The sequence below is a fragment of the Vidua macroura genome, chromosome 11 (genome assembly GCF_024509145.1).
Source record: "Vidua macroura isolate BioBank_ID:100142 chromosome 11, ASM2450914v1, whole genome shotgun sequence".
NCBI classification, from domain to species: Eukaryota; Metazoa; Chordata; class Aves; order Passeriformes; family Viduidae; genus Vidua; species Vidua macroura.
The window spans coordinates 10,329,825-10,356,392 of record NC_071581.1 but is presented as its reverse complement, the minus strand read 5'-3'; the positions used below and the strand labels follow the sequence as shown (position 1 = coordinate 10,356,392).

General features: G+C 41.8%; 1 protein-coding gene across 2 annotated transcripts in view; it reads left to right on the top strand.

The window, feature by feature from the left end:
* The window catches only part of ZNF423 (zinc finger protein 423), a 225,979-nt gene that overhangs the window by 37,166 nt on the left and 162,245 nt on the right, over positions 1–26,568 (top strand). For both annotated transcript variants that reach the window (XM_053987539.1, XM_053987538.1), the window contains exon 2: positions 3,575–3,634. In XM_053987539.1, coding sequence (XP_053843514.1) covers positions 3,575–3,634 — 60 coding nt within the window. The remainder of the gene's footprint in view (positions 1–3,574; positions 3,635–26,568) is intronic.

Genomic DNA, 26,568 nt, shown 5'->3' with positions numbered 1-26,568 from the left:
AGTCAGAGTGATTAACTAGCACCTCTAGAAGTGTCTAGTCCTTGACTTGGATAGTTGTGAGTATGTCTAGCATGTCTCAGAAAATGTATTTTCCTACTAATGAAATGGAATTATTCTTACTCTGCAGTGTATTTTGAGAGTGATTGTGTTGAATGCTTTGTACATCTTCCCTGGCTTTGTTTTGCCCATTACTACAAGTCAAGTAACAGCAGCTACACAGTGTATGTTGATAGACATGCTCACCTGAGCCAACCTAGGTTTCAAGGAATGATGACAAAAATATTAAGAAACTGAAAATTCAGCTCAAGTGAATCATTCTCTCACTAATATTAGGGACTAAAAGTGTTTTTGACTTCGTTCTCAGTAGTGAGACATGGAAATCCCTTCACAGCCATAGTGACCAAATCTGTGCTGGGTCCACGTAGGGCTTGCCAAGTCCTAAGGCAGTCCTTGGGGACCTGTCCCCAGATGGGGTCTGTGGGACTCCTCTGCCCTCTGTGAACACCATCATGTCCCCAGATCTCTAACCAGCCTGGGAAGACTCTTCCTGCTTCCCTATGGCTCCAGGCACAGACATATGCAACTGAGAGCAAATTTCAGCTGCAAATGTTTGGCTGTTGAAGTTGACTTTAGGAAGAAGAAAACCTTTCCTTCTGACTTCCATGGCTTCTGCTCACTGCCAAGGTTGCGGAAAAGCCAGCAGTGACACCACTTCAAATGCTGGCTCCTTAAATAACCATTTATATCCAGAAGATTAGGCAGCCACAGAGGAACCTCGCAGCTCTTGATTTTATGCCCACTATGGAGAGGGAGCTGAAGCACATGGAGTTTAGTGTCTCCCTGCAATTACACTTGCTGTCTGTGACAAAGCCTGATCACCTATTTTTTGCTTCAGCTTCGCAGATGCCATTTCCCATCAAACCTTTGGGGCTTCTTAATGAGTGTATAGATACAGTCCTTCGGTCTTTCTTTGCTGGATGTGGCTGCTTTTGCTCCTTGTTTCTCTCTGCCCACTGCCTAGGTGGGTGGAAGGATGGATGGGCAGGTGAGGATCAAGTGCTTGAGTCAGTTGATACTGCAATCCCTCTTGGAACAGACTTGGCTGTTACTTTTTCTTATGGTTTAGCCTCTGAAAGATGATGTTTGCTTAAAAGAGTTAAAGGAAAAATGGAAAAGCAAAGGGAAAGGTGGTGGTAGTGTTGTGAGCAGCAGCTGCAGGGTGATGTGTCTGTGCCTAAGCTCAAGAGGCTGCATCCCACCGGCCTCTTCCTTCCATGGATATGCAGCACTGTCAGCTCTGTGGTGGGTCTGTGCAAATTGAGGGGGAGAACCTGAAACCATGACTGCACTAATATAAAGTGAATTTCAGTGCCGTTGCCTCCACGTGAATGTTCTCTGTCCCCTTTTCAGTCATTAGGGAGCAAAGCAAATTAATGCCAACAGAGGCTGATTCAAACCTTTGCCCTCATTTAAGGGATTCCAAAAACTGTGGTTTTGTTACGTGCTGGAGCCAACTGCCCTAGAGCAGCTCAAGGACTGGAGCAATCTTTGGTGTTTAACCAACATGAAAGTCAGTGTTTTGCTAAAATTGTCAATGACTGCTGCAGATCCATATACTACTCCTTGGCTAGGACCAAATTTATCTCTTTTATGTATTTTTAGCAGACTGGGTTTTTTTAATCTCTCTTTCCAAGACAAAATGTAAAGAAATAAAAAAAAGTCTCAGCATAAAACTAGTAATATAAAAAAACCTCTCCAAGCAAAACAACCAAAAAGCAGTCAAGGATAAAATAAAATGAAAACATTCCCCTTGTCTGTTTTGAGTAAGGTACATGAATTTCCAACTTGGCTTATTTAGTTTTGGAGCAAAAACCCTCCCAGGTGTATATAGATTTTGATGTTAAAATGAGACATGCATTTGTGTAGGACTGAAATGGTATTTTGGATAACTGCATCCGAAGTTTTTCTATTAAGAGATGGGTCAAAATGGGAACAAGATGGTGGCTTAGAGAGCACAAAATGGTAGGTGAGCCCTCAGGAGGGAGCACACGCCAGCCAAGCTGGCTCTGCCACCATCAGGGGATAGGACCAATAATGGCTTCAATAAGCTTCTAGCTTTGCCTCTTGTTTTTCCTCTGTCATTTTGGAATTTAATATTATGTGACATGGCCTTTATGCTAACACAGACTCTGAAAAAAATATAGCCAAGACTCAAGTATGATTTCTCCAAAGAAATGGTTGAATTTCTTGCTCCTCCATTAGTAAACACACAGATTTAAGAAAACCAGAGTGGTGCTCTTCTGTGGAGCACACATTTTTCTATGGTTTGGACATAAAATTACATTTGTCAAGGCACTGCCTATGTAAATTATATTCTCTGTTCCTAATGCCATATGATGTTACTACTAGCATCAACTTGATGCCAGAATTCTGCACTGGGGGGAAAAACGTAAGGAAAGCATAAAATCAAGACTCTCATGATGCAAATGTCAGTGTAAATATTCACTGGAGCAGGTTGGCCTGAGCACAGAGGGCTGGTCAACAGGGTTTGTGCTTGTGCCTTTGCAATATGGTTTGGGTTCCAGTTGCAGAATTCTATAGAATGTGCATTTGAATCCGGCATAACTTAGATGAAAGGGTGAGCGATTGTTCCGTGCATGGAGTAAATAATATTAATCAGAAAATAAAGACCTGTAATTTAAATTTTTTTGGTGTCAAGGTGGCAGAGTGGGCAGGTGATGATGATAAACTTTTGCAATTCAAAAGAAGAATTTCTGCAGTTACTTCTTTCAAATGCCCAGTCTGTCATTAGTATAACCAGTACTGATTTCAGTAACAGCAGAATCAGGCACTTTTTTGTCTGGCTTGTTGTTGGCTGTTCTCTTAGTTGTTTTTAAGAATGTAAGAGACTAGTGGCGTTTTTATAATTGTAAACAGGCAGAAGGTTTTTAGCTATGTCACTTGCAAGTGCTGAGCACTGGCTCTGACAACCTTCACAGCAACAGCAAATCTTAAAGCAGTTATTTGTGACTACCATATCACAGAACATGGTTATACATCAAAATAGTATTTTTTAATTCTGAAAATTCCCTGAAGATACCACTGGGTTCTGAATATGGCAGATGTGTTAGTATGTTAGGATGACATAAGTCAGGCAATTTTTCCTTCACAGGACAGTTTTTTACTATGATCTGTTGAAACATCCATTTCAAAAACAGCCCCTATATTTACAGTGGCAATTTTGCACATGCAAGCTGTGCATGTACAGCATTTCAAATGTGAATACTTATCAGGTAGTGGTGTTTAAGCATCTATTAAAATTTCACATGAACTTACTGTCACCCGTTCAGGAAGAAACTGCAAACAGAAATACCATATTTAGGTTAAAAAGTAGGAAAAATCTCTTCACTAAATTTTCACCTTATGAATTATTTTATAGAAAGCAGTAAGTTCTTTTTCAGCAGTGGAGATGTCTGTTTTAATACTTAATGTCATAGTGGACCTAGTTTTCTGATGACTTTGCTTTCCAGTTGGTTTGCTTTAGCAATCACAACTTATTTTTGTTCTTTTTCAGTTGAAGAGGGTGAATCTTCAGATTTTGCTTTGACCTGGGACTCGTCAGTGACTCAATCAGGTAAATATTTTAGGTTCTTCTGATTGCAAAAACTGCCAGAAAGCTGCCAGGCTTTTTACAGGAACTGTATTTTGTATGTCACATTCCTGTCTCAAATCCAAGACTACCCACTGCAACACAATTTTTATATCAGTTCCATATGGTCAATAAAATCTATTACACACAGAGACTAATATACTCTTATCCTCCAGAGAGCCATTCTTTCTTCTTGTGGGCACACTGAAACGGGTTGTGATTTCTCCAGTATAACCACTTTGAAGTTTTCTGCAATGGGCACTGTTACACATTCATTCCAATCTAATTACATAAAAGCTGCTTTAATAGGAATTTTAAGCCTTGGTCTCAACTGGAATGTGTGTATTTCTCCTCTCAGAGGAAATTGGAAAGTACTGTCAGGGCTGGAGAATAAAAGTGGTACATCGCCATGGTAGAAAGATTTAAAATTTGAACAAGCTTTTGGTCTGCTTGACAGTGATAAACATGTGTCTGAAGCTTGTTCATCCATGTTAAGTCAATAATCTGAATAAAAAGAGGCTCAAGAAACTGAACAGGATGAATCAAGTTTGTCTGTGTAATATGTATTGATAACACAAACATGAAGGTAAATGTCAGATTTAAACAGTTTGTGTTTAAAGCAACTAGCCACATCTCAGTCACTGTGCCCCGTGTAAAGACATTTTGCTGTCTGTTTTTAACATTTATGAGATGCTCAGAATATTTTTGATTTTGAAGCCGGTAAGTCTATTTCTGTTCTCTCTCCACATTGGACTGTGCAATGGTATTCTCTTAAAAGCTCACCAATGATATGGAAACAGCTGAGAAACTGAGCAGTAATATGAAAACCAACAGTGGTGTTGCATTCCTGGTTAGATGGGTTTTGTAAGAGTCATGGGGAGCCTGGCTCCCAGGGGACACTTTCTTACCAAAGTAAGCATCTCTCTGGTCTCCAAGGCACAAACTGCCTTTGCGTGGCCTTTCACATTGTAGCCACTGTGCTCTCAGATGCATCTTCTGGGGCACTGGGTGCATCTTCTCTGGGCACTCTGGCTGTTTGGAGGGGCTTGTGTTTTCACTAGTCTTTGATAGCAAATATTGCTGCTGCTGCTGCAAACCCCCAGCTGTGATGTGGAAGGCCCCTTTGTGCCTGGAGCTAACGGTGCATGAAAAGAGCGCTCGCCAGCTCTCTTGCTTGACCTTCATTTCAAACAGCACTGCAGTGGAGTTACTAGTGTTATCTATCACAAGTCTGAAAGTATATTAATTCAAAATAGGCTGTGGTTCAAAACAATGACAAAAAAAATTTTCTGTGCACAGCAGAGTTAATTTGGGGTTGGTATTGGTGACTATGCCTTAAGTAAAAGACAGACTGTGAAAGGCTTCTACCAAGTTAGTTGAGTCTCCATTTTTCTTCATTTATTCCCACAATTACAGCTCTCATTCAAGATGTCGGATGTGGGAGAAAATGTATTGTATGCATGATTTATGGCAGCTTTAGGAATATGTGTGTTAATTGGGGTTTTTTTTTCTTAATACATTTAGTAGCTACAAATGTCAATCTTGTATGTGTATAAAGAGGTGATACTGTATCCTGTCAAGTTGGGATGCAATACATGGGATACAAGTTGCAGGTTGGAATATGATTGAGGAGCTACACAGAAAAAGCTTAAAAAGCCCAAGTTTGTGGTGGTGTGGCTGTGTGGAGTCACTGGCTCTTGTGTGGTGTAGCTCCACAGCGATATTCAGTAACTGAAACCAGTCCCTCAGTCCCAGTGTGCGAGACTTTCATTATGTTCTTTTATGATCTTCCTGTTTGCATTAGCTTCAGTAGTGTGATGTTGAAGTTCAATAAAGGGTGAAAAAACACGCTTCAATTTCTTGTTTCATGTCCCTTCCTTCCCTGGCCCAAAATGACAAAATTGCCTCCCCTTCCTTAACTCCCCCAAAAGGAAAAAAGACCCCAAAGGCCAAACCTGGGACTTGTTAACTCTGAAACATTTGCCAGATGTTTCAAATTAACATATTTCTCTCCCTCTTTCTCCTGTATGTGTTTGTACATCTCTGTGTGTGTGCAAACACATGCAAAATGACTTCTGAAAAATTCTGTTGGCACTCTGCATAGCTGCTGTGGGCTGGGGGAGTCATGGTCCCAGGGTTGAGGGGTATGTAGGATCAGCAAGAGCTGTTACAGGTAGAATGTAAACTTTAAACTTTTTAAAAATATATAAATATATTTTTCTACTAGTGAAATAACTATATAGGTGCATCTGTGGGGAAAAAAGGAGGTTTGCTGCTATACTTTAATTTGTTCATCTAACCAGTAGAAACTGTTCTGAAAAAATTTTTTGTGAGCATGAGTTGAGTCTGCAGTCACGGGTCTTGTCTCGGTGGCTCTGATGACCATGTGTCCTTGGTGTGCCAAAGGGCTCCAAGCTCCGTGTCTCCTGGGGGAGTTTCTCTGCTCCAGACACATACTGAGGGTGCACAGCCTGTGCATCCCTGACCACACCAGGGCAAGGGCTGCCTATGGGAGCTGCTTAGTGCAGCCCAAGGAAATTTGGCTGTGAACACCATGAACAGGAATCCTGTGCTCAGATGGGTCTGTTTGGTGATAGCTTGGTACAGGACCATCCTTTTTCCTCTGGCAGAGTGTGTGCACAAGTTGCTGTCTGCTCTAGTGTAACTGCTTGTTCCTGGTAAAATCTGCCAAGGCAAAACACTTTGCAGGAATCCAACCTGGGGTGTACTTGCACTGAGGAATTTATTCCAGTAGTTCAATTACAGCTAGAAATAGTTAATTTTTTTTTTTTTTTAAATAACAACAACTTAAAGGCTGTGCATAAGAACCTAGAGAATCAAAAAAACATAGAAGAGGCAGAGGCTGCCCTTGCACCAGGGTGAATAATCTGAGTGTCCACCAGTACTGTTTAACAATGGGCATATAGTGAATTTCCTTCCTCTTCAGGTTTTGTAAACATCTTTTCCTTAATGCAAAAGGAAGAAAAAAACCCTTTTCCTTTCCTCCCTTAATCCAAGGACTTAGTTTGTTGTTGAATAGCTTGTCAGGCGTGTTTTGCTGCCTAAGAGGCAGAGATGTTTTCTGTTCCAGAGGAGCAGTGTAGCTGAGTACTTCTTCCCCCTGCTTTCTCCCCCTCAACCCTTAACACACGTGCAGCCCTTGCAGCCTGTCTGTCCTTCTCCAAAAGTGCCACTGGGGTTGGGCTGGGCAGGGCTGCTGGGGGCCAGGCAAGTGCCCACCTCTGCTCTGCAAAAGGGGCTCTGGCTTCTTCGAGGCCAAGACGAAAATAAGGCTCAGTACTCACAGAACAAAGGTCCGGTCAGACAATGCTGCATTTCTGTTGCAATACATCACCAGGGTATTATCTTGAGGAGCAACAAGGGATGTTTTAAAGAAGTAAAAAGTCTTACTAAATATATAGAGAATTTAAGGCATTTTAAAGACCTATGAAAGCATTTTATATGGGAGTTGCTGGGGAGTTTCTCATTAGCCTGACTGTGAGGCCCCAGGGAATCTTGGCTGAATTGTCTGGGGCAAACAGAGCAGATTCTGTCTTCTCCTCAGGAGCCTGCAGACCTAAAAGCCTATTTTTTTTTTTGTGTCTGCTTTTGAGGTAGTTGAAGGTATCTTGTTTTTCTCTGCAGCTATGTGTTACAGTACTGATCAAGAAAGAGTTTTGGAAATAGGGAACTGTGGACCATTGTCCTGAGTGCTGGGGACAAATGGCACTGGGTATGTCTCTGTGCACAAGTGTTTGCAGAGCATGGGGGTTCTTTGCAGTGTTTGCAACAGGAAAGGCCTCTCAGTGCCCAACCATCCATTAGCACATAACATTAGTGTAATTCAATTATAACATTCCAGAAATCATAAAAATAAATTACAGGTTGGTATTCCCTGCTTTCCCCATTAGCTCCAAATTTCCTGTCCCTGCCACCGAGCTCACAGCAGCAGCTGGGCACACGTGTGAGGGACATGTTAACACAGCACAGCATGGGGAAAAAAACCAAAACACAATATTTTAGGGCACAGATATTTGATGTTTTTCTGTTAAGATTTCTTCCCCGTGCTTTTTTTATGCAGTACACCATTTTAGATTGTTAATTGCATTCTGCAATTTCTTTTAAAGTTTCTCTCCTTTCAAGGGGAAGAAAAGGGGAAGCAGCAGCTTTTCAGAAATGAACCACAAAATAAAGGAAAACCATCCTGTGGTCACTCCTTTTCCTCTCTTATGCTTTGCATGGCATCTCCCAGCAATGTAAATCAGAATTTTCACTTGGTATCTCTAGAGGAGCAACATCTTGACACAATTTGGAGACTTTCTTTTTCTGCAGGGCTACCAGAGCCCATGCTGGGGTGCTTTTAATGCTGTCTCTGCTACTCAGGCTTGTGTTGCCTGTTCCCTCCTGGCTGTTCACTCTGTTCTGCTCCTCTTTCAGTCTTCTGATCCTGGTGCTGCATTGTCTGTTCCCAGTGTTCAAGGTTTCTGTTCTCCTCTGTTCTGTAGAGTTGGGTTTAATTTTGGCTTCTTGGGAAAGCTGGGGTCTCATGAAGCAAACAGACTCACTGCTGCAAGTATTCTTGCCTTAACTTTTTCCTATTTTCTGTTTATTGAGATAAGTAACAGAAAATCTATTCTCCTGCCTCACCTTTCCCCTTGGGGGAGGCCTGTTTTGTCTGCACAGCTGCTTGTCCCTCAGCTTCCCTCCAGCACTCTGGGCTTGCATGGGCCACTGCCTGGTGCCCAACCCAAGAGCAGCAGGCTCCCAGGGCCCCTGTCCCTTGTGGTGTCCCAGTACCCAGAGCTGTCCCTGCCCTCTGCCTGTGGGCATGGCTGTGTCAGGAGCATTCAGGGAGTTCAGGTGAGGGAGACTCCACAGACACCAAATTCCTTTTCTCTATTCTTGCTTGCACTGGATTTTGTCTCATTTAACTTCTAATTGCAGAATGCAGAAAAACACAACATGAAATTCTGGGATCTCTGCTGCAGAGCACTGGAAAGGTCAGTTCCAATACAGAGGGCATTAGAAACTTGTTATTTTGCAAGTACTCTAAAATTACCTGTCCTGGGTGTCTTCACAAGCTCAGATATCTCCTAGAAGCTGATTTCATTATTAAATCAGTATGAGAAGATTCTGATTACACCGGGTAAAGACTTCAAAAGAAATAAATCTGTGAATTTAGCAAAGAACTTAAAAGAGTTTGGTAACTTTTTTAGTTGAATATTTTTTTCAGTATACTGTGAGATCTCAGCTGGTTGGCTTTCTTGTGTTGGTTTGAAAAATGGCACCCTTGTCCCTGCATTGACCTGTGGGATGCAGCCCAGTCAGTATAGTCTGAGGTTCTTAAAATTTTAAACATCTGTTCTGGAAGCATCCAGAACCCAGAAAAATGCAAACAAGAAATAAAGCTTGGAATGTTTGCAGCTCGGGTTACTGCATTCCCCACTTATACTAAGTTGAAATTGTATTTTCCTTGGTAATGTGTGAGTTTTTACAATGTCACATTGTAATATGTACTTTTTAGAAGAAAAAATAAAAATAGTTCTCATTTCCTTATAAAACTTATTTTTTAGCATTAGTATTTTACAGATAAATACTAATTTATATATATTTATTTAAAGAAAGCACTTTTGATAGTGTTTTATTAAATGGAATATGAAGTAATAGAAGGTACCTGATACTCAGATAATGTGGTAGATGAACATCCTAGACAGATGCAAGACTTTTGTAGCTGGATAATACAAAAAGAAACAAAACAAGTAATTATAAACCCTCCCCAGATTCCTGTGTTTGTAGGAAACATGAGACAGATCCAGGCCCAGCTCTGTATCTGCAGGCACGAGGGCTCCCTGCGAGCAAGCCTCTGCTCCCAGCACGCCCGGGCTCCTGGGCAGTGCATGGGGGCTGCAGGGAGAAGCTGTTGGCTGGAGTGACAGGGCAGTTCCCAGGGCTCCCTGCAGTCCAGGCGACATCCTGCAGCTGTAGCACCTCCAGGGGAAGGAGCAGTACAAAAATGGGATTTGTGTGGCGCGGCCCCAACACATGCTCATGGTGTGGAAGCAGCCGCCCCGCCAGGCTGCCGAGGCTCTCTGGTGGAGCGGCACCGTTGGTGTTCCCCTCTTGTTTGGGGAGGGAATCTCTGGCAAGAAGGAGCGATCTTCAGATGTGAACACAGCATGGGTGTCAGTATTTAAATTAGAAGCACACACCTGTGTATTACGGCGTTTCCTAGAAAATACTTACTATTAAAAATGTTAATTGGGAAAATTATAGCGATAGCACAGAGGAGGAGAATTAATTTCCATGGTACAAGAGGCAAGGAAAGAAAAGCTCATTTCAAAGCGAGCTGTCAAGTTCTCCCCTACCCCATCACCCACCCTTTCCCAGGCTTCTTAAAGACAATGTACACAGGAAAGCTGGTCTGCCTAAAGGAAACAGAGCAAGTGTACTGCATTGCAGCATGTCATTGGTGCCTAAAGCCAACCCTTCTAGTTGCCACAGGCTACAACTGTAAAAGGGAGGATTTCTGCAGGGTCACAGCCCCACTTGGCCTTGTGGACAAAGCCCCAAGGACTGGTGTGCACTGGGATGCCAGCAGTGCATCAGGACTGGTAATTTCTGTTAAGTCTAGGAATACCCCTGTGGTCATCAGGATAACCTCATCTGAAATCTTGTGAGCTTGGTGTATGTGCTGGTGATGGGGATGTTCCCATAGGGTCTTCTGGCAGCAGCACCCTGCCAGGAACCACAAGCATGCCACCAGCATGGATGGCTGCATACTGATGTTCTGGGCTGGGCAGGGGCCAACCTCCCCAGGGCTGCATCACTGTCTTGCCAGCATTTTTCTCCCTCTGACAAATGTACTTTTTATTTAAAGGTGTGCCTGTTGGTACTTTTTCTGCTGGGACATTGTAACACTGTTTCATTTCCTAGCACAGACTGAAGGAAGTTAATCCCTTTCATGGGTGGACCATCAGGAGCAGCCTTCCTGGCTCTCCTGGGCTTGCTTGGTCTCCCCCCAGGCACGAAAATCCTGGTGAAGGATTTGCCATTGAGCTGCAGTGAGTGCTGGAGAAGAGGAAAGCACAGCACCTTCCTATCTTCTTCTTCCATTCATGTGTTTCCTTCAGTGGTGCCACCTTGTTCTCCCTTGCTGCCCAAGTGAAAGGCTGTGATTAGATAAGCATTTTTTGTGGTTTTAAGTGGAAGTTATATCTGTTGCTTATGATAGCTTTCAGGGGTGCAGCTAGGAGTAATGGGCTAAGGTAAAGCAAAGGAGATGCTACGCTGAATATCAGAAACATTTCCAGGTAGTGGGATCTAGTAGCCTGGTGTCATCTTCCATTACCTTGGTAATTTACAAACTAGACTGGACAAAGAACTTGAAAATACAGTGTAGGAATGGTCTTATATCAGCAGAGGGATGGATAAGATCACCTGATAAATCTTTCTCATCTCTAACTGATCCAATTCTGCTGCATTCTGGATTTGCTAATCTGCAGATTTGAGCAGACAGAATTGTCAGGGAAATTGTGCTTTCTAGAGCTTATTTCAATAAATATTTTAATGTAGGATCTCAAAGCACTTGCAAATGCTAATTAAGCCTCCCAACCTAGGAGGAAGTCTTCCTTGTGCCACATATCCACACTACTTTGCATTATTCAGTGTGCACAATGCTGCAGGTTGACCTTCCCCAAAGGGCTCTGGCTTTGGAACTGATGGGCACTTGCCAGCCCATCCTGCTTTGAGTCATTTCTGCAGGTCAGTGGCTTTGCTTTTCCAAATCTGCCTTGTCTGGCTGGTAGGAGTGGGGGAAGCTGAAACCATGCTGCTGTAGGAAGTGATTGCAATGGGTTTTACCTTTGTGAAAGCAGACAGCTGGAGAGTTGAACAAAAGTCTCCTGGTGAACAATTTCTTTGGTTTTCACAGAAACTTGTTCTCGTTTGACTGGTTTATACTTTGCAGTTGTAACTGGTAGCTCAAAGCTCCCAGCCTGAATAAATGTAGAACAAGAATAGTAGAATATATTATGTTGGCCTGTTGCTTAAACAAGAAAAATCAATAAAATATAATGCCACAGTGGTGGATCCCCAGTAATCATTCTTCTTAAGAAAAAAAACAAACTGTGGCAGTCATGAGAATGGGGTTTTATAAACAAGGTTGTAAAAGAAGAAAAATAAATGGAATGAACAAGCTGCACTGCTTTGCGTTCTGTGCTGAGTAAGAACACTGATATGAAACTCTGCAATGAAGAAATGTGTGAAATTAATGATGCTTTGCCCAAAAAAATCTTTGCTTATTCAGTACTGGAAGCTAGAATAATTTGGGTTGGAAGGGACCTCTAGTGGGTCTTGCTCAACATTGACCTGACTTGTAAAAGTTTTGTAGCCTTTACTATGCTATTTTTGGTTATATTGTCTTAAGCTGTTTAGCTTGTCAGGGACCAAGAGTCCAAGTATGGTTACTGCAGTATAAAAATGTGTAGCAAACAAAAATTAAGGCCATAATAGAAGATATGTTTGCATTTCTATCATTTAATGTCTAAAGTAGCCTTTTTCCAGTCGCACTACAACGAATTACGATGTCACTGTCAAAATAAACCAAGCTCATCTCATAACCTTGTATTTGTTGTGTATAAATTCAAATGAGAAAACTCTTAAATGGGACCATTTATAATGAGATTTGAGATACCCTATAGCTCTCACTTGGAGACAAGTGACCTTTGTCTTCTTTGGGGCTGAGTAACAGCACGATGAAGATTTAATAGATGTGTGCAGAGACCTGGCAGTAGACTGGGGTGTGTGTGGAAGAGGTGCTCAATGTGTCTTGCTCTACATATTTTTGAATTCCTGACAGTTGGGACTGGAGTGCTGCCTGCTGGTGTGTACCATACTCATGCTTCCTTTCTCCCTTGGATGGCTTTGGTGTTTGTTAGTAGAAATTATTGGACGGTCACAAAACACTAAAGAGAAAGGAAAAAACCCACACACTTTGCTTGGAAGCAGTCTGTATTGCATAAAGCTCTGACAAGATCGAGCCTCTAATTAAATTATCTGGCACGTGGGCAATTTTGTTCCAAGATCTGCTGAGCTAATGTGTAGCCATTAGCTCATACAGCCACCAAATCAGAAGTACCAAAGAGACAATTTGCATAGGGCCACAGCGTGTTTTAAAAAATTCTGGTGAGTTGTGAAGCCTGTAATGTTAATTGCCAGTTAGCACATTGTAATTGCTGTAATTATTTGCAAGTAAAATGATGTAAGGGACTTAACATTGTACTTTTCTTTAACACTTCACATGTTGGTGATCCACTAAATCTCCCACTTAAGAGTTTCGCTGGTTATTCTAAGAGCTTGACAGCCACTTGCTGAAGTCTGATCTCATCCACAAGCTTGCCATTCTGCCTGTTGGCTTTAATACTGAGCGGTGTCTCTCTGAAGTCTATATTAAAAAAAAAAGAAAAGGCAATAAAATAATAACTGCAAATGTCTGCTGCTGACCAGCGAGAGCATAGCCAGCCCTGCAGCCGGCCGTGCCGGAGCCCAGCTGGGAGAGAGCCCTCAGCACAAATTGCCAAGTCTATTGCCTCCCACCGCCACGCCGCGGAAGTGGGCCAAAAGCTCCTCCGTATGGGATTAAAGGGATGTGTAATAGATTAAAGATCAAAAATGTTAATTAAGAAATGGTCTTTTCTAATAAGATGCCTTCAAGGGCATGGTACCAAAAATGAGGCAATATCTCATTTTGGCAACAGCTCAGGGTTGTAATGAAGCTGGAGCAGGGGGGCTAAGGGGAGAAAGAAGGGATGCCTCCTGTTCAAGGCAACTCCTTCAGAAGGGGTAAATCAATTAGCAGTAAAAATGTAAACATGTGAGTCAGAATGAGGCTATTCTGAATGCTGCTGAACAGCATGGATTTAGAGGTATATGTTTTAGCATGGCCTTTCCTTGAGGATAAGTTGGTAGTTTGCAACAGATAAACAAGGACTCCTTCAGCTTACTGGTATTTAACATGAGCCTGGTAATTTGGCTGAAAATAAACAGTCTTGTTGAAAGATTTGATATATTTGCAGTGAATCTGTTCAATATATTTTAATGATGTAATCATCTACAAATAGGAAATTCACTGTCTTTGTTGCTGTGTTGAAATTTGTAGGTGTAATGTTTGGGTAAAGGCTTATTTCTCCTCAGAAAAATGGAGAGCCATCACTCTGTTCTCTCATGTTTCAGGCTCCTGCAGCAGGGGAAGTTTGTTTTACAGATAAACTGATATGCAAGTGTTGCTTATGCGTTTCAAACATGAACGGTGTTTTAAGAGCTGTGAAATATTATTGCATCATTATGACTAAAGAAAACACGCTTTTCCTTAAACTTGAGTGTTCTAGTCAGTGAGCCCACTGTTACGTTTCCTTAGTAAACTCATCAAAGCTCCAAAAGGAAAACTCAGATGTTTAGCAGTGCTTTTTGCTTGTGCTAGAATGATGGGATTGCACATGTCACTTCATCCCACAGTGTCCCTCCAAGCGCCTTGATACTGCAAGCCGCAGCGTTTCTCAAGGAAGTTATTTGCTAGCATAAAATGGAGGGACTCTGTAGGCAAATTTCTTCCATAATAGTTGGAAATTTTTTCTTGGATAAAGAAAACCACTGACATGGTGAGACCTTCATGCAGTGTGTGTATGTGTTTTAAGGCTCTGACTGTTGTTTGAACCAAAGCCAGAGAGAATTTTCAGTTTGAGAGAAATACGGTGAGAAGGCACTTGCTGGTCGTGTCCCTCTGTGTGAGTAGTAAGCTGGGGCCAACTGAAGCACCTTGGTGGAAAAAGTCCTCTGAGAAGGGTTTGAAATTTAGATTTGTTGCTCTCTGTATATTTTATTTTAATCTGTTGTATTCTCCTTGAGAGGAGGAGTGATGGTTTTCCCCTGAAAGCCTTTTTGCACCTCTTGAGCTGGGCATGGTGTAGACTTGTGCTTATTGGTATTATTTAGCTTGGATAGGGGCTGTCGGTGACTTAGATGACACTAAATTCCTGTGCCCTGATTTTGTCAGATGAGTAAATACAAGTGAAGATAGTGGTTGTTTCCATTCACAGAAAGCAAATCAGAGAACTATTTCTTTCTTATTCAAATAAGATGTTTTTGTGGCTTGTAAATGTATCATTTTGACAGACTGATTAGTTCCATCTTGATTTCACTTATGGTTTTTGTTAAAAGAAATGTGTAACTTGGACTTGAATAGCATTCCCCCAAGAAGGTCTATGTCAGGCCATTCCTGCTGACACATCAAGGAGATGCAATTGTAGCAACAAAAATATCAGCGCCTTTTCCTGACTATGAAGGTTGCTTAGAATTCTATAAGACAGTGTTTTGAATTGAAGTCTTCCTCTACATAAGTTTGACCATAGTAAAGAAAGATAACTCTAGTCTGTCCTTCTTCTTTCAGTGACAAAAGGGAAGAATTCAATTTTGCATGTTCATTTAATCAGATATTTGCAGAGAAATGGTCGATTCACAATGCTGTCATTACTTTCTACAGAATACATGTCCATTATTAAAACTGAGAAACAGTGGGCTTAAACCTTGTTAGCAGTTTATATCAGACTCTCTGCAATTAGCACAGAAGTCCAGAAGACCATTTATTCTGCTAAATGAATGAGAAATGTTCTGTGTAAAAAGCATTTGGCTTCTCTTCCTTGTTCATATTAAACAAAATACATTTATTGCCAAATTTCCACAGTAACGTCCAAGAAGCATAAAGAAAATCAACAGGGCTAGTGAGGTATAACTGAGAGCAGCATTTGGTCTACAATCTTATGAAAAAAAGGTTGTGCAGCAAAAATGTACCTTTTCTGATTAAAGTGAATTTCAGGTAGAAATCTTGCACAAGTTTGTAATATTCAGATGGGTAAAACAATTTCCAGACAAGATGTTTGCGAAATCCACTTTTTTTTTTTTTCCATTTTTTGTCTTCATATACGGTATGTGCAAACAGCTGTGGTGGTGAAGACATGAGGGACATCACTTCTTCAAATGCTCTTTGAATCTCATGGTTTGTGTTGTGATGAAAAAGCATAGATGCTTCTGTATAATAGAACTAAATTATGTTTCATTTTTTGCCCTTAATTCAAAAAAGTGGCGCTTAGTGTTCGTGTGTGTGTGTGCAATTAAGTAAGAATTGGTGGTGTTCTTCCTCCAAAATGGTTTTTAAAAACTGGAGACTTTTTAGGGTTTTTATTTTTTTATGAAAAGAGGTTGTAAGCCTGTTGTATTTTAAATGTCTTTCTGAGTTGCAAACAACTCAGAAAAGCTACACCACAGGCTCTGGAAGAGCAGCAGAGCTGTCAGTGAATTATTAAATAAGAAAAGACATCCTTAAAGTTAAGTGATTTTTAGCTTGATCCTGTAATGAAATAATTTAAAACCATATCTGGTTAATGAACTCTGTGGCCAGACAGCATAACTGGCCAAGGATGTAGGGAGTGGAAGAGTTAAAAACAGACTCCTGGCTCTGATGGCTGTAAGAGCAGTGGAAGGGTCCAAAGCAAACCCCTAACCCCTTTTTCGGCACCCACCACAGGCTGTTGAAAAGCCATGGAGTAGCATAAAGTTGTCAACTGTCCATCTTCCTGCCAGTCAGCAACTAAAACACAAATTCCATAATGTAAGGAAAAAAAGTTGGGAGCAGCTTCCTCCCAAAAAAGTGCCTTTTAAAAAAAGGATAATTTTGTTATGGTTACTGCTTTTTACCTTGGCAAAGTACACAGGGAATGGGGCTGCTAAAGAGCGCATGAACTAAATTAGGGTTAATTAGAAGTTCTCCCAGATAGCTGGTGCTTCATCAGCAACAAAGCAGCATGTAAATAAATCTAATTTCTCTCCAAATAAACTCTTCACAAGCTTAATTACAACAGCAACAATATCTCCCCCTAGCCCCCCCCTGTTCATTAGTGGGAGCGGCTCATTATGAGCAGTATCTGGTGAGGGCTATCATGAGCAGGCCAGAGCTGCCCCTCTCACAGGTGTCCTTCGAGGCCAGGAAGAAGTGGAGGAACTTCCAGCCTACCTGGAAGAGCCCAATTAAGATAATTCATGAGAAATTTGAGAAGCAGAAAGCACTGATAGAAAAAAAAATCAAAACAACACCACTATATTCTGGAGAGACTTTGTTAATTACTTAATTTCCACTATTTGGATTATTGGCCAACTTAATTTCTTCACCTTTATTACTCATTTGTAAGCAAAAAAAATGAACTTCAGGTTTTATCTGTCCTTTTTATTATTTTTTGCCATCCATCATTCTCACGGTAGATCCAAGGGCTCTTCCAGTTCCTGGTGCTGTGTACACATTGCTGTCTCCTGCTCTGACACTTGGGACCTGCTGAATGACAGCAGGGGCTGAGGGGCACCCAACTTTAAAGTAATTTTGGTTTGAAGTCCTTTAAATGTCTTTTCACACTTTCTTTACCACATAGGGCTAGAAGAAAAATTCAGGAAGATATTAGGGAAAAAAGCGTTATCATTGCTAAAAGGATCACCACACTGGAGGACAAGTGCAGCTCACTGCTTATTCCAGGGATAAAAAACCTCTGTGCAGAAATTGGTTATCACAAGGAAAGTGCAAACCTGGGTGCCAGTTTCAGCTGGGTGCAGAAGTGCTCTGCTGAGGGCTCAGAGGGATTAACTTATTTCATTTGGTGCTTGATACATTGTCCTCTGTGATTTTTTTTATATCTAATACTGTTGAAACCAGTGAATTCCTTATTACACAGTGTCACGTTTCAGCCGATCCTAAATTAATAAACGAGCAGCAGCAGAATAGCATGTAGCACAATTCTAACAGCATGAGCTGCACAGAAGTATATTTCACTTAGCTCCAATTTAAATACTCTGCTTTGCTCGATTTAATTATGTGAAATTACTGAATTAATGGCTTTGTCAAGTGAAATGTGTAGAGTTCAGTATTAAGAAAAGAAATTAGAAAGGAAATCTGAGGTACGTTAATTTTTTGCATGTGGGCTTGTTTTAAACACAAACTGAAATTTAACTGAGCCCACGGCCCAAAATCACTCGTTTTAAGCCCAGGGAAGAGAGAAAGAGCAGGAAGTGGCAGGAAATTTCCCAAGTCATCCCTTGTTGGCTTGTGGTGATCTCCTGGGTGTATCTGCTGGGCAGGTTTGTTGTGTGTTTGTGCAGCAGGAGCTGGCCAGGGGCACATGGGAGGGAAGACTGTAAAATCCAATGGGCTCTCTAATAACTTGGCCACCTGTTAAATACCCTTTCCTGTGCTGCATAGTATGATTTTCTTATCTCTTTTCTGGTTGAGAATCATGTTATAACAGTTGCTTTTTTTCACGTTCATTAACTGAATTCTTTTGCTGTGGTTTGAATCCCTGCACCAAGACACAGTGTCCAGCCTGGTGCTTGGTTGTGCAGAGATGCACAACGAGACCTGAGGGTAATGTTTCTGAAAGCCTGCAAGCCCTGCTCTTCTGAAGCCATTTGGACACGTAGGTGCCTAATTCTCATTAATTTCCAATTTCATGGGTTTTTACTACAGTCTGTTGGCCCGTGTGACTATTAGCCCCCTAAATCACTTGGGCTACCTACAGATGTCCCTCCCAGCCACGGCTGGAGCAGTGTAAAGGTGCTGTTTTCCCAGTTTCTGCTCTTTGTGCTGGCAATGCCCAGTTTGGAAGGCTCCCCTTGAGCAGTGGCGAGCCTCTGCCAGCAGTAACTGGTTAGAGAGAGACTTAGGCGTGCATTTGGGAAAACATGTCTTTTTCCTCAGGTACATTTGAAACACCTTTTTTTTTTCCCCAGAGCAAGCCAGATTTGTAGAGAGAAAGTCAGTGAGGGTTTTTTCCTCTAAAGATGATGTGGGGTATTTGATCAGGACATACAACCCACAACTAAGTTGCAGTCCAGTTTCAACCCTCTGTACCCTGGCTAGAAACAGGAGTTTTACCTGAGAAGCTAACTCCACCAACCCAGCCCCACTGAAGCCTCTCAAGTCTTTAATCACAGTTTTGAAGAGTTCCAGGCACAGTTATCACAGAAGTGGGTCCCTTCTGTGCTTCTTCAGCCACACATTTGTCATTCCCAATGGAAAATGATCCAGGCAGGTTCTGAGCAAACCAAGACCCATGAGAAGGTCAGTGAAATAATTATTGCCTTCTCTAATTTGCCTGTGTGTATTTTTCTTCCTACCCCAATATGGTTTTTTGCTCTTGTTCCACTTTTTCCCTCTGTGTTGATCCACCCCTTGGCTCCTGACAGTTTGCAGAGGGCTCTCTTACTCTCTCTGTCTTAATGTTCTGGGCTTTTTATAGGTATAAAAGGAGGAATGTAAGTGCTACCTGTAGGATCTCAGCAGTTTGTTTTGTGAAAGACATTCCTTTTCAGCAAAACTTTTAAACAAATCCATATTTCAAGCATGGGAAAAGTGCATTTGAAAGGAAATATGTTCAGGGGCCTAAGAGGGTATTTTTGTATGGAGTCCTTGCTCTGCTTAAATCTTGCTCCTGTGTGCACACACTAAGGGCTGGACATTGAAGACATGAATACTCCAGGACCAGAACTTCCTGGAGAAGGGACAATTCAAAGTCCTGGACCTTATGGAGGAACAATAAAGGAATCTGCATTTTGAATTAGGTGAAGGGACATCAAAATACGTAGTGGCATTTATTGCTTATGGTAAATTACATCATCTGTAATTTTTCTCTTTGAAAATCAACAGGTTTGTTTTAATAAAGAGTTCCAGCAGTTGCTATTTTGAGCAGAACCAGTCAATACCTTATTTTTGCATTTGATATGCAGCTGCAATAACAAGCCACATGTGAATTTTATTAAGCCTTCTGAATATTCTGTCTGTTCAGGGAGCTATAGATTTAAGTTTTGCAGATATCTGGCTTTACCTTGAAGTAAAAAAGTGCCAAACAACCAAAAAGCCACAAAAAGAAAAAAAAAAAAGAAAAAAAGAAAATCTCTCACACCATTTCCTTAAAGAAAGGAAAGGGTTTGTCATACCCGTGGATTAAAATGTGATTAAGAAGTCCCATGTTAGCTGTGAATGGAATTCCATAGAACTGCTGGAAACAGAACACTTTTCTCCAACAAAGATTTGAAAAACAATAAGTTGAGTTTTATCAAAATATTCATATACCTAAATAAAGTTTAAGTGCCATTTTTCTTCTGAAAGGTTACATGTATTTATTAGAGTACGATGGTCAATATTATTTAGCAGTTGTATGTGAAAGAGAAAAGCACTCTTTTATGACAAAGTGCACTTCTCTTTGAAGTTAATACTTGCTGCATTCTAATTTCTTTGTGCATATAAATTAACTTTAAAATGCATGCATCTAAAATGGATTTTAGATCTGAATCTAAAATCTGAATCTGGTTTGATTTGAACCTCATTATTGAACTGAAGGTGGCAGTTACTCCCATTCAGATGCACCTTTGGAATCTGGAAGTGGACAGCAGCATCCCTTTTCAGAGGCAGATAATGTGTTGCATGGCAGCCACACATCTTGAGTAAGTGGATAGAGTCTCCTGCAGATGGCTGTTGAGCAGTTTGGGTGCAAACACGTTTTCTGATTTGGATGCCACAGGGATGCACAAAGCAGATCTACAGGGTTTTGAGCCTGTCCTCTCCAAGGAGGAGACCCCAGTGTGAAAGGGGGAGCTGCTCTCCTCGCAGTCCTGTGGGGGGACAGTGTCTGTCCCTGCTCTGGAGAGGGCACCCTGAGGGTGACCATGGTCAGTGGCTGGGCAGTGTCCCACAGCCGGGCGCTGTTCCAGCCAAACACTTTGGCATGCTCTGGACTGCTCCACTCTCTGTCTTTCCTTGCATTCCCTAAAATTCACTTGTAATGCTTTTTGTGTCGGGAAAGTGTTTACATCCCATATTTATCCTGTTAAACTGGCTGCCAAACACTGAAGAGCTGATAAACACTATGTGCTGTTAACACTATAAAGTACAATCCCACTGCTGCTTGCATGCAAATAAATAATAATAACTCAGCTCTTTGTCCGCTTTTCGGCGTGTAAGTGCATTTGTCACATAGCATAGTAGCATCTAAATCATTTTAGTAAAAGCACTAGAATGGCTGAAACATTACCTGCAGCTATGATTAAGAGGAAATTTACTGTTTGGTGATGTTTATATGATTTCCTTTTTTGATTTTTTTAAAAACCACTTTTAAAATGATGTGATGCTTAATCACTCTTGCTGGATTTCACTTTTTAAAAACCTTTCACTGAGTTATTTCACCTTCCTAAGGACTAAAGGATTGGCCTGTAGGCTAAAAGTTACTGTGAAATGCTCATTAAATCTTTTCTTGCAGCCATTACAGACACAGATATCTTTTTAATGTGCTTGGTCAGTTTTGAGGCCACTATTTTTGTTACTGCCCATAAATCAGTAGCAAGTATTTTTAGTGTCATCAGTGAAAGGTTAATAGAAGTCGATAATTTTCAGACATATCTCTTTCGATTAGCTGCTCAGAAATTTCCTTAAAAAGGGGGTGTAAATTGTTTCACTCCAAAAACTGGAGACTGTGTCCAATTTGTGCATAAATTGAAATTGTCTTTCTAGCAGACTCTCTGGAAGGTGTGGGGTTGCCTTCAAGGTAATGATTTAAACATAAACTGACCCTTGATGAGGGAGCTGGAGTTTCAGTTTAATGTGTTTCTGCAATTTTCCGTTGCCTTCAGTGCCTTCAAATTCCACACAAATAATTCCTTCATAACAAGTGCCTTTTCAGAAGATGTATGCTGCTGACAGTTAATATAAAATTATTGCCCCTGAATGCATTTTCGTAATTACTTCCCAGAGAACTGTCTTTGTGTTAGAAGACATTTCACACTTTAGTAACATAAGTGTTTGGGGAGAACATGAGTAATAATTACAGGCAGTCTTTCAGTGAAAATAAACCTAAAAAATTATAAAAAAGCTAATGTTAAAGTTGGTTAGAGACAGTGAGGAATTTATTCATCACATTATGCCCGTCTGTATATTTTCCAAGTTTAATAACCCTTCAGTAACTAAACTTAAAAAAAGCCATAAAGAACAGAGGAACTGCTTTCTAATTTTTAAGCAATAATGAAAAGTGACATGCTTCTAGAGACAGAATAAAGAAACTCAATCTGAATGCTCCTATAGGAGATTTCTGATATAATGGAAAATGAAATGGCTCACAGTTTGATCAATAAAAAAATTAACAGCACTTATTAAAAGGTTTCTCTAGTATGTTGACTAAAGAATACAATAGAAGTCTTGATCCAAGAAAACCAGGGTAGTAGGGTGAGTTTGTGTGTGTGAGTGTGATTTGTAAGAATCATTGACTGAGCAAAGCCAGCGGGTTTCAGATTAGATGCTAGGTGTACAGGGTTACTGTTCTAGAGAGCTGGAGCCAGGACTGGCTGTATGAATAGGCATCATTCTGGGAGATTGTTTCACTGGACAAAACAGGGCAATTATAGCATACATACATATCTCTAACTAGATGTATGGTGTGTCTCTACAGCAGAGATAACAATGTAGAGATGTAGGTGGGCTCAGGTGGAAGCAATGCACTGCAGGGCAAGAGGTTTACGTGTGTTACCCATTCTGTATGTGATACCTGTGACTGCTACAGCATAGAAAAAGTGCAATGAGCTGCCAGTCCTCTGCTGCGTGTTCCTGCCACTTTCCATGCCTTTAAACTCCAGGTAGACACGTGAGGTTTTCTTAAACTGCTGCTAATTTGAGAAAATTGTATCCTGACTGAAGGAAGATGGACATTTTCCCTGAGAAGTGTTGGTGTAAGTAAGCTAAGAGAAGGCTCTGAGAGGCAGCTGTGGGATGTGCAGGGCTGTCAGCACCAGTTCTGTGAGTGGTGCAGGGCCAGCAGAAGCAGGTGCAGTGCTGGAGCTGGCACCAGTTTTTCCTGGGGTGCTTGGAACCCCTTTCTCTAAGAGTGTGTGTACCAGCAGATATAGAAGGAAGTGCTGTACCCTTCTAAATTAGTTTTTCTTTGCCAAGTTGAAGAATGCTGAGAAGTTTCCATTTACTTACAAATTATTATGATTTAATATAATCTGGAGTGTAATAAGGCTCTGTTGTGAAATGTTATCATGTGTGCTTCCTAAAATCTCTGACTTTTGTATATTTTATTCTTAACACCCTTCACACAAAATAGTATTGCTGGTGTAATCTGTGCTTTATCCCATGGGTTATTATGCAGAGATACCCAGCACTGAACACTGTCCCTCTTCCCTTGCCCTTCCAAAAGAAGCTCTTGCAGCCAGCGTTGCTGCGTGTCAGAGGCAGACAAATGACAGCTCGCAGAGGCTGCAGCAGCCATAGCCCTAGGAGGGCACGAGGAGGTAACAATATGCAATTTTCATGGTTCGAGGGTAGCCTTATCCTACTGTTCTTCATTACAGTACTGCAGTGAGATCAATTTTATTAAGTTGTAAGTCTTAGGAGGCAAACACTATTAACTACATGCTGGACCAAATAATTTTTTTGGTATTATGATTGTTTTTTCCTCTTCTTGAGGGAAGGCAAGATCTGATGTGTGGATCTCTTCAGCCTGAGAGGAGCAGTGCACAGCAACTGAGTGTCAGCAGGATTGTGTGCCCGCGCTTTGCTCGCTTGCCCTGTTGTGTAGTCATCCCATGTGATTTACCATTGCATGAATATACCGTGGTGTTCCATGCATTATTCCATTCTGGCTCTTTGTTTATCAGCCAGGCACCTTTTTTTCTTTACCACATGTGGTTTGACACCATGTGCAAGTGGTCTGCTGCACTGCATGATGGAGGACCAAACCTGCTTGCCTTTGATGCACATAGTGATGATTTGATGTGTGGAATGAGCTGCCTTTGATTCCTGGTCCTCGTCCTGGTCCTAGGGCTGGGGTGCAATCCATGCTTTCTGACCTGGTTTGCTTGGCTGGAGCAGATTTTTGGCAGCTTTGTGTGGGTATGGTTGCAGAGGTTACAGCAGCTCACAGGAGGGCCCTGGCCCTTTGAGAGGTAGCACACACACATATCTGTGTTCAAAATAGAAGTGTTTAAAAAAGATGTCTTTTGAAATGTTGAGGAGTGGGAGTAACCAGCAAAGGCAAGACTTCATACTAGGATGAAGATTTGAGTTTCAGTTTGTTTGTGATTTAATTACTGAAAGACTAGTGACTTTTTGGCATTTTTTCATTCTTTGATCACAAGTACAGAGAACTTTGGACTCTCTTTCTATGTTACAGAGCTAAAGACAACACTAAAATGTAACAAACCACATAAAAGTAGAAACCTCCCCCACACTGATTTGGCATTTGACACTGAGCAAAACATTCACTAACGAACGTTTAGATTAGGCTTTTCCTTTAAGTCATTTGTCTCTTTTGTTCTCATTTCCTAATTATGGATGAAATTTCCTTTCCTTTTGTCTTGCTGCGGTAGCCCTGTGGCCACAGGGCAGGAAGGCTGCACCCCTGGGTGGGCTCTGTGGGGCTCTGCCAAGCCCCAGGAGGTGTCAGTTTTTTGCCAGCACCCATCACTCCTCCAGCAATTAGCTTTTATTTATTCCGTGCCATGTACTTTTGTCACTTGTCCTGCATCTCAGGAAACTTCTAGAAATAACCATAGTCCTTTGTGAGACCTTTGTTTTTGTTTGGACCAAGGTGAGGAGTGAAGAAATGCCTCTTTTCTGCTCTTCATTTTACATTTTTCCTTCCAGCTGCCAGACCTGGGCAGTGCATGTCCATGTGTGTGTAGATGTTTATGTGGTGCTTTACAGACTGTGACTTTGCAGCCTTACCTCTGTGTGGCAAAGTTTCTGGGATAGAAAATGCTGCCTAGCACTGCATCAGTGGGTGCCTGCTTCCTCATGGAAGCCCCATAACTGGGCCTATTTAAAGCAGGCATGACCCTGCACTAAACAGCATGTTCATAAGAGCAGCCCTAGATTTAAAAGAAATCCCAGCTTCAAAAATCCACAGGCTTAAAAAAAAAATAAAGAAAAGCCCCAGAAATTTTACTGGCACAAAGACAGAAAGGCCTGCCTAGCCTGTATTGTGTTGACAGAATAAAAAATTTAAACTGTCCATAATTGATTCCACAGATGAAAAAATAAGCTGAGGTTGGTTTCTTTTCAATTTTTTGTGGCCCTTGTGTTGCAAGGTGTTACCCATTTCCAAGTGTTTAAGTGGAAATTGTAGGTAGGCATCAGCATCTTTCCAGTATGGCTCTGGCCTTGCCCTGTCTTCAGTCCTGCCCCACTAACCAAAGCCCCAAAGCAGTTTGCTGTGGCTCTCGTGGCTGGGCTGTCCCTGTGCTCCTGGGCTGCGGCTGTGCCACGCTGAGCTCCAAGCACAGTCCCAGCCTGGTGGCAGGGCTGCCTGTCCCAGGCTGACTGAAGCAAGGGAAATCTGCTCTTGACTTGAGCTGAACGAGGTACATGCAATCTGTTTTCAAATATTTGGCTTTAGGAGCGCGTTGTTCCTGTAACAGAGCTGTTTTGAACACAGCTCAGAAGGCATTTCTACTGACTGCAACTTTCAAACTGGGCCTTCGGGAATTCACTTTTTCAGCTTTGCCAAGTTTGCCACATTCCTTGGACCACCAGGTCAGGCAGGAACACTCCCAGTTCTTGCTATGTCTCCATTGAAATAGTAACTTTCTAGAGCATAAACTGGCTTGTATAGAAAAACCAAGGGTCATTAACAACATTAACTTTAGTGGCAATTAGAATAACATATTCCTGACTGTTGGCCAGATTGTTTAGGTCAAAGGGTAAAATATTCTTCTTGTGTAAAGCCCTGTAGACCTTCCACTGTGCTACAGAGGAAAAAGGAGGGGGGAGGGGAAAAAAAAGAAAAGAAAACCAAAAAAGCCCCCCCACCCTGTTTCTTCACATTTTGGGTAGTGAGGTATACTTTTAAGACTAACCTCTCAAATTGTATCTTCTCTTACTCATAAAAGAAGATTGTTAGAACAGTCATTATATATGGCAAGGTCACTTAAAAATTACTCATAACACTGAAGTGTTATCCTGTCTTTGGAACTGATCAGTGATCATTTATCCTGATCATTTATCCTGGTGCTGCCTGCTGTTCCCTTCTGCTGGCATTTGCCCACAGCCTTGTGCTGAGCACACCACGCCAGTGTGAGCTGTGTGCCTGTGGTGCTGTGCTGTCTTCACAGTGGTGTTTGGTGCACAAATTCCTCCAGGTTGGTAACTGTGATTATTGCTAATTTTTTAAGCAATCTAGATAGAAACGACTTACTATTGAATTAAACTGACTAAAATTCAAGGCTTAAAAATGGAATCTTAAAAATTAGCTGTGGCAGTAAATGTATTTATCTGTGTTTGATGCCACAAGGCAGCCACTGATTTTTGAAGACTGCAAAAGTTCCTGTTGGCTCTGATAACCAAGCCCCTTTGCTTGGTGGTGAACAGACATGTCCCCTCAGAGCCAGGCCCAGCTCCAAAGCCACCCCTGCTTGTGGTGCCAGCAGCTCCTTGGCCTCCCGTGGTGACCCAAACCCTTCTGGCTGTGTGCTTGCACCCACAGGCAAGGTGCTCCTGCAGTTCTTGCCAGCAGGAAAATTGCAGGTTAAATTTGTGAACTACAGCAGAGCTCTGCAGAAACGAGTTCCCGAGGAATGCTCGTGGCCTGCTGTCCTCATCAGGGAAACTGAGCTCATTGCGGGAGCAGCTGGGCTGCGTTTGAAGCTTTTCCTTGCTGGCTGGACCACCCATTCCCATCACTGCCCTGGCTGTTTTGCTCCCCTGGGCAAGGAGCGAGTGTCTCCCCAGGGCCGCCCGCACCCCACACACCCTGCTGGCAGCCTGGGGTCAAAGAGTAGAGACAAAGGTCAAAAATCCAAGAAACACCACAGATTTTTCTCAGCAGTGTTTGGTAATAACAAGG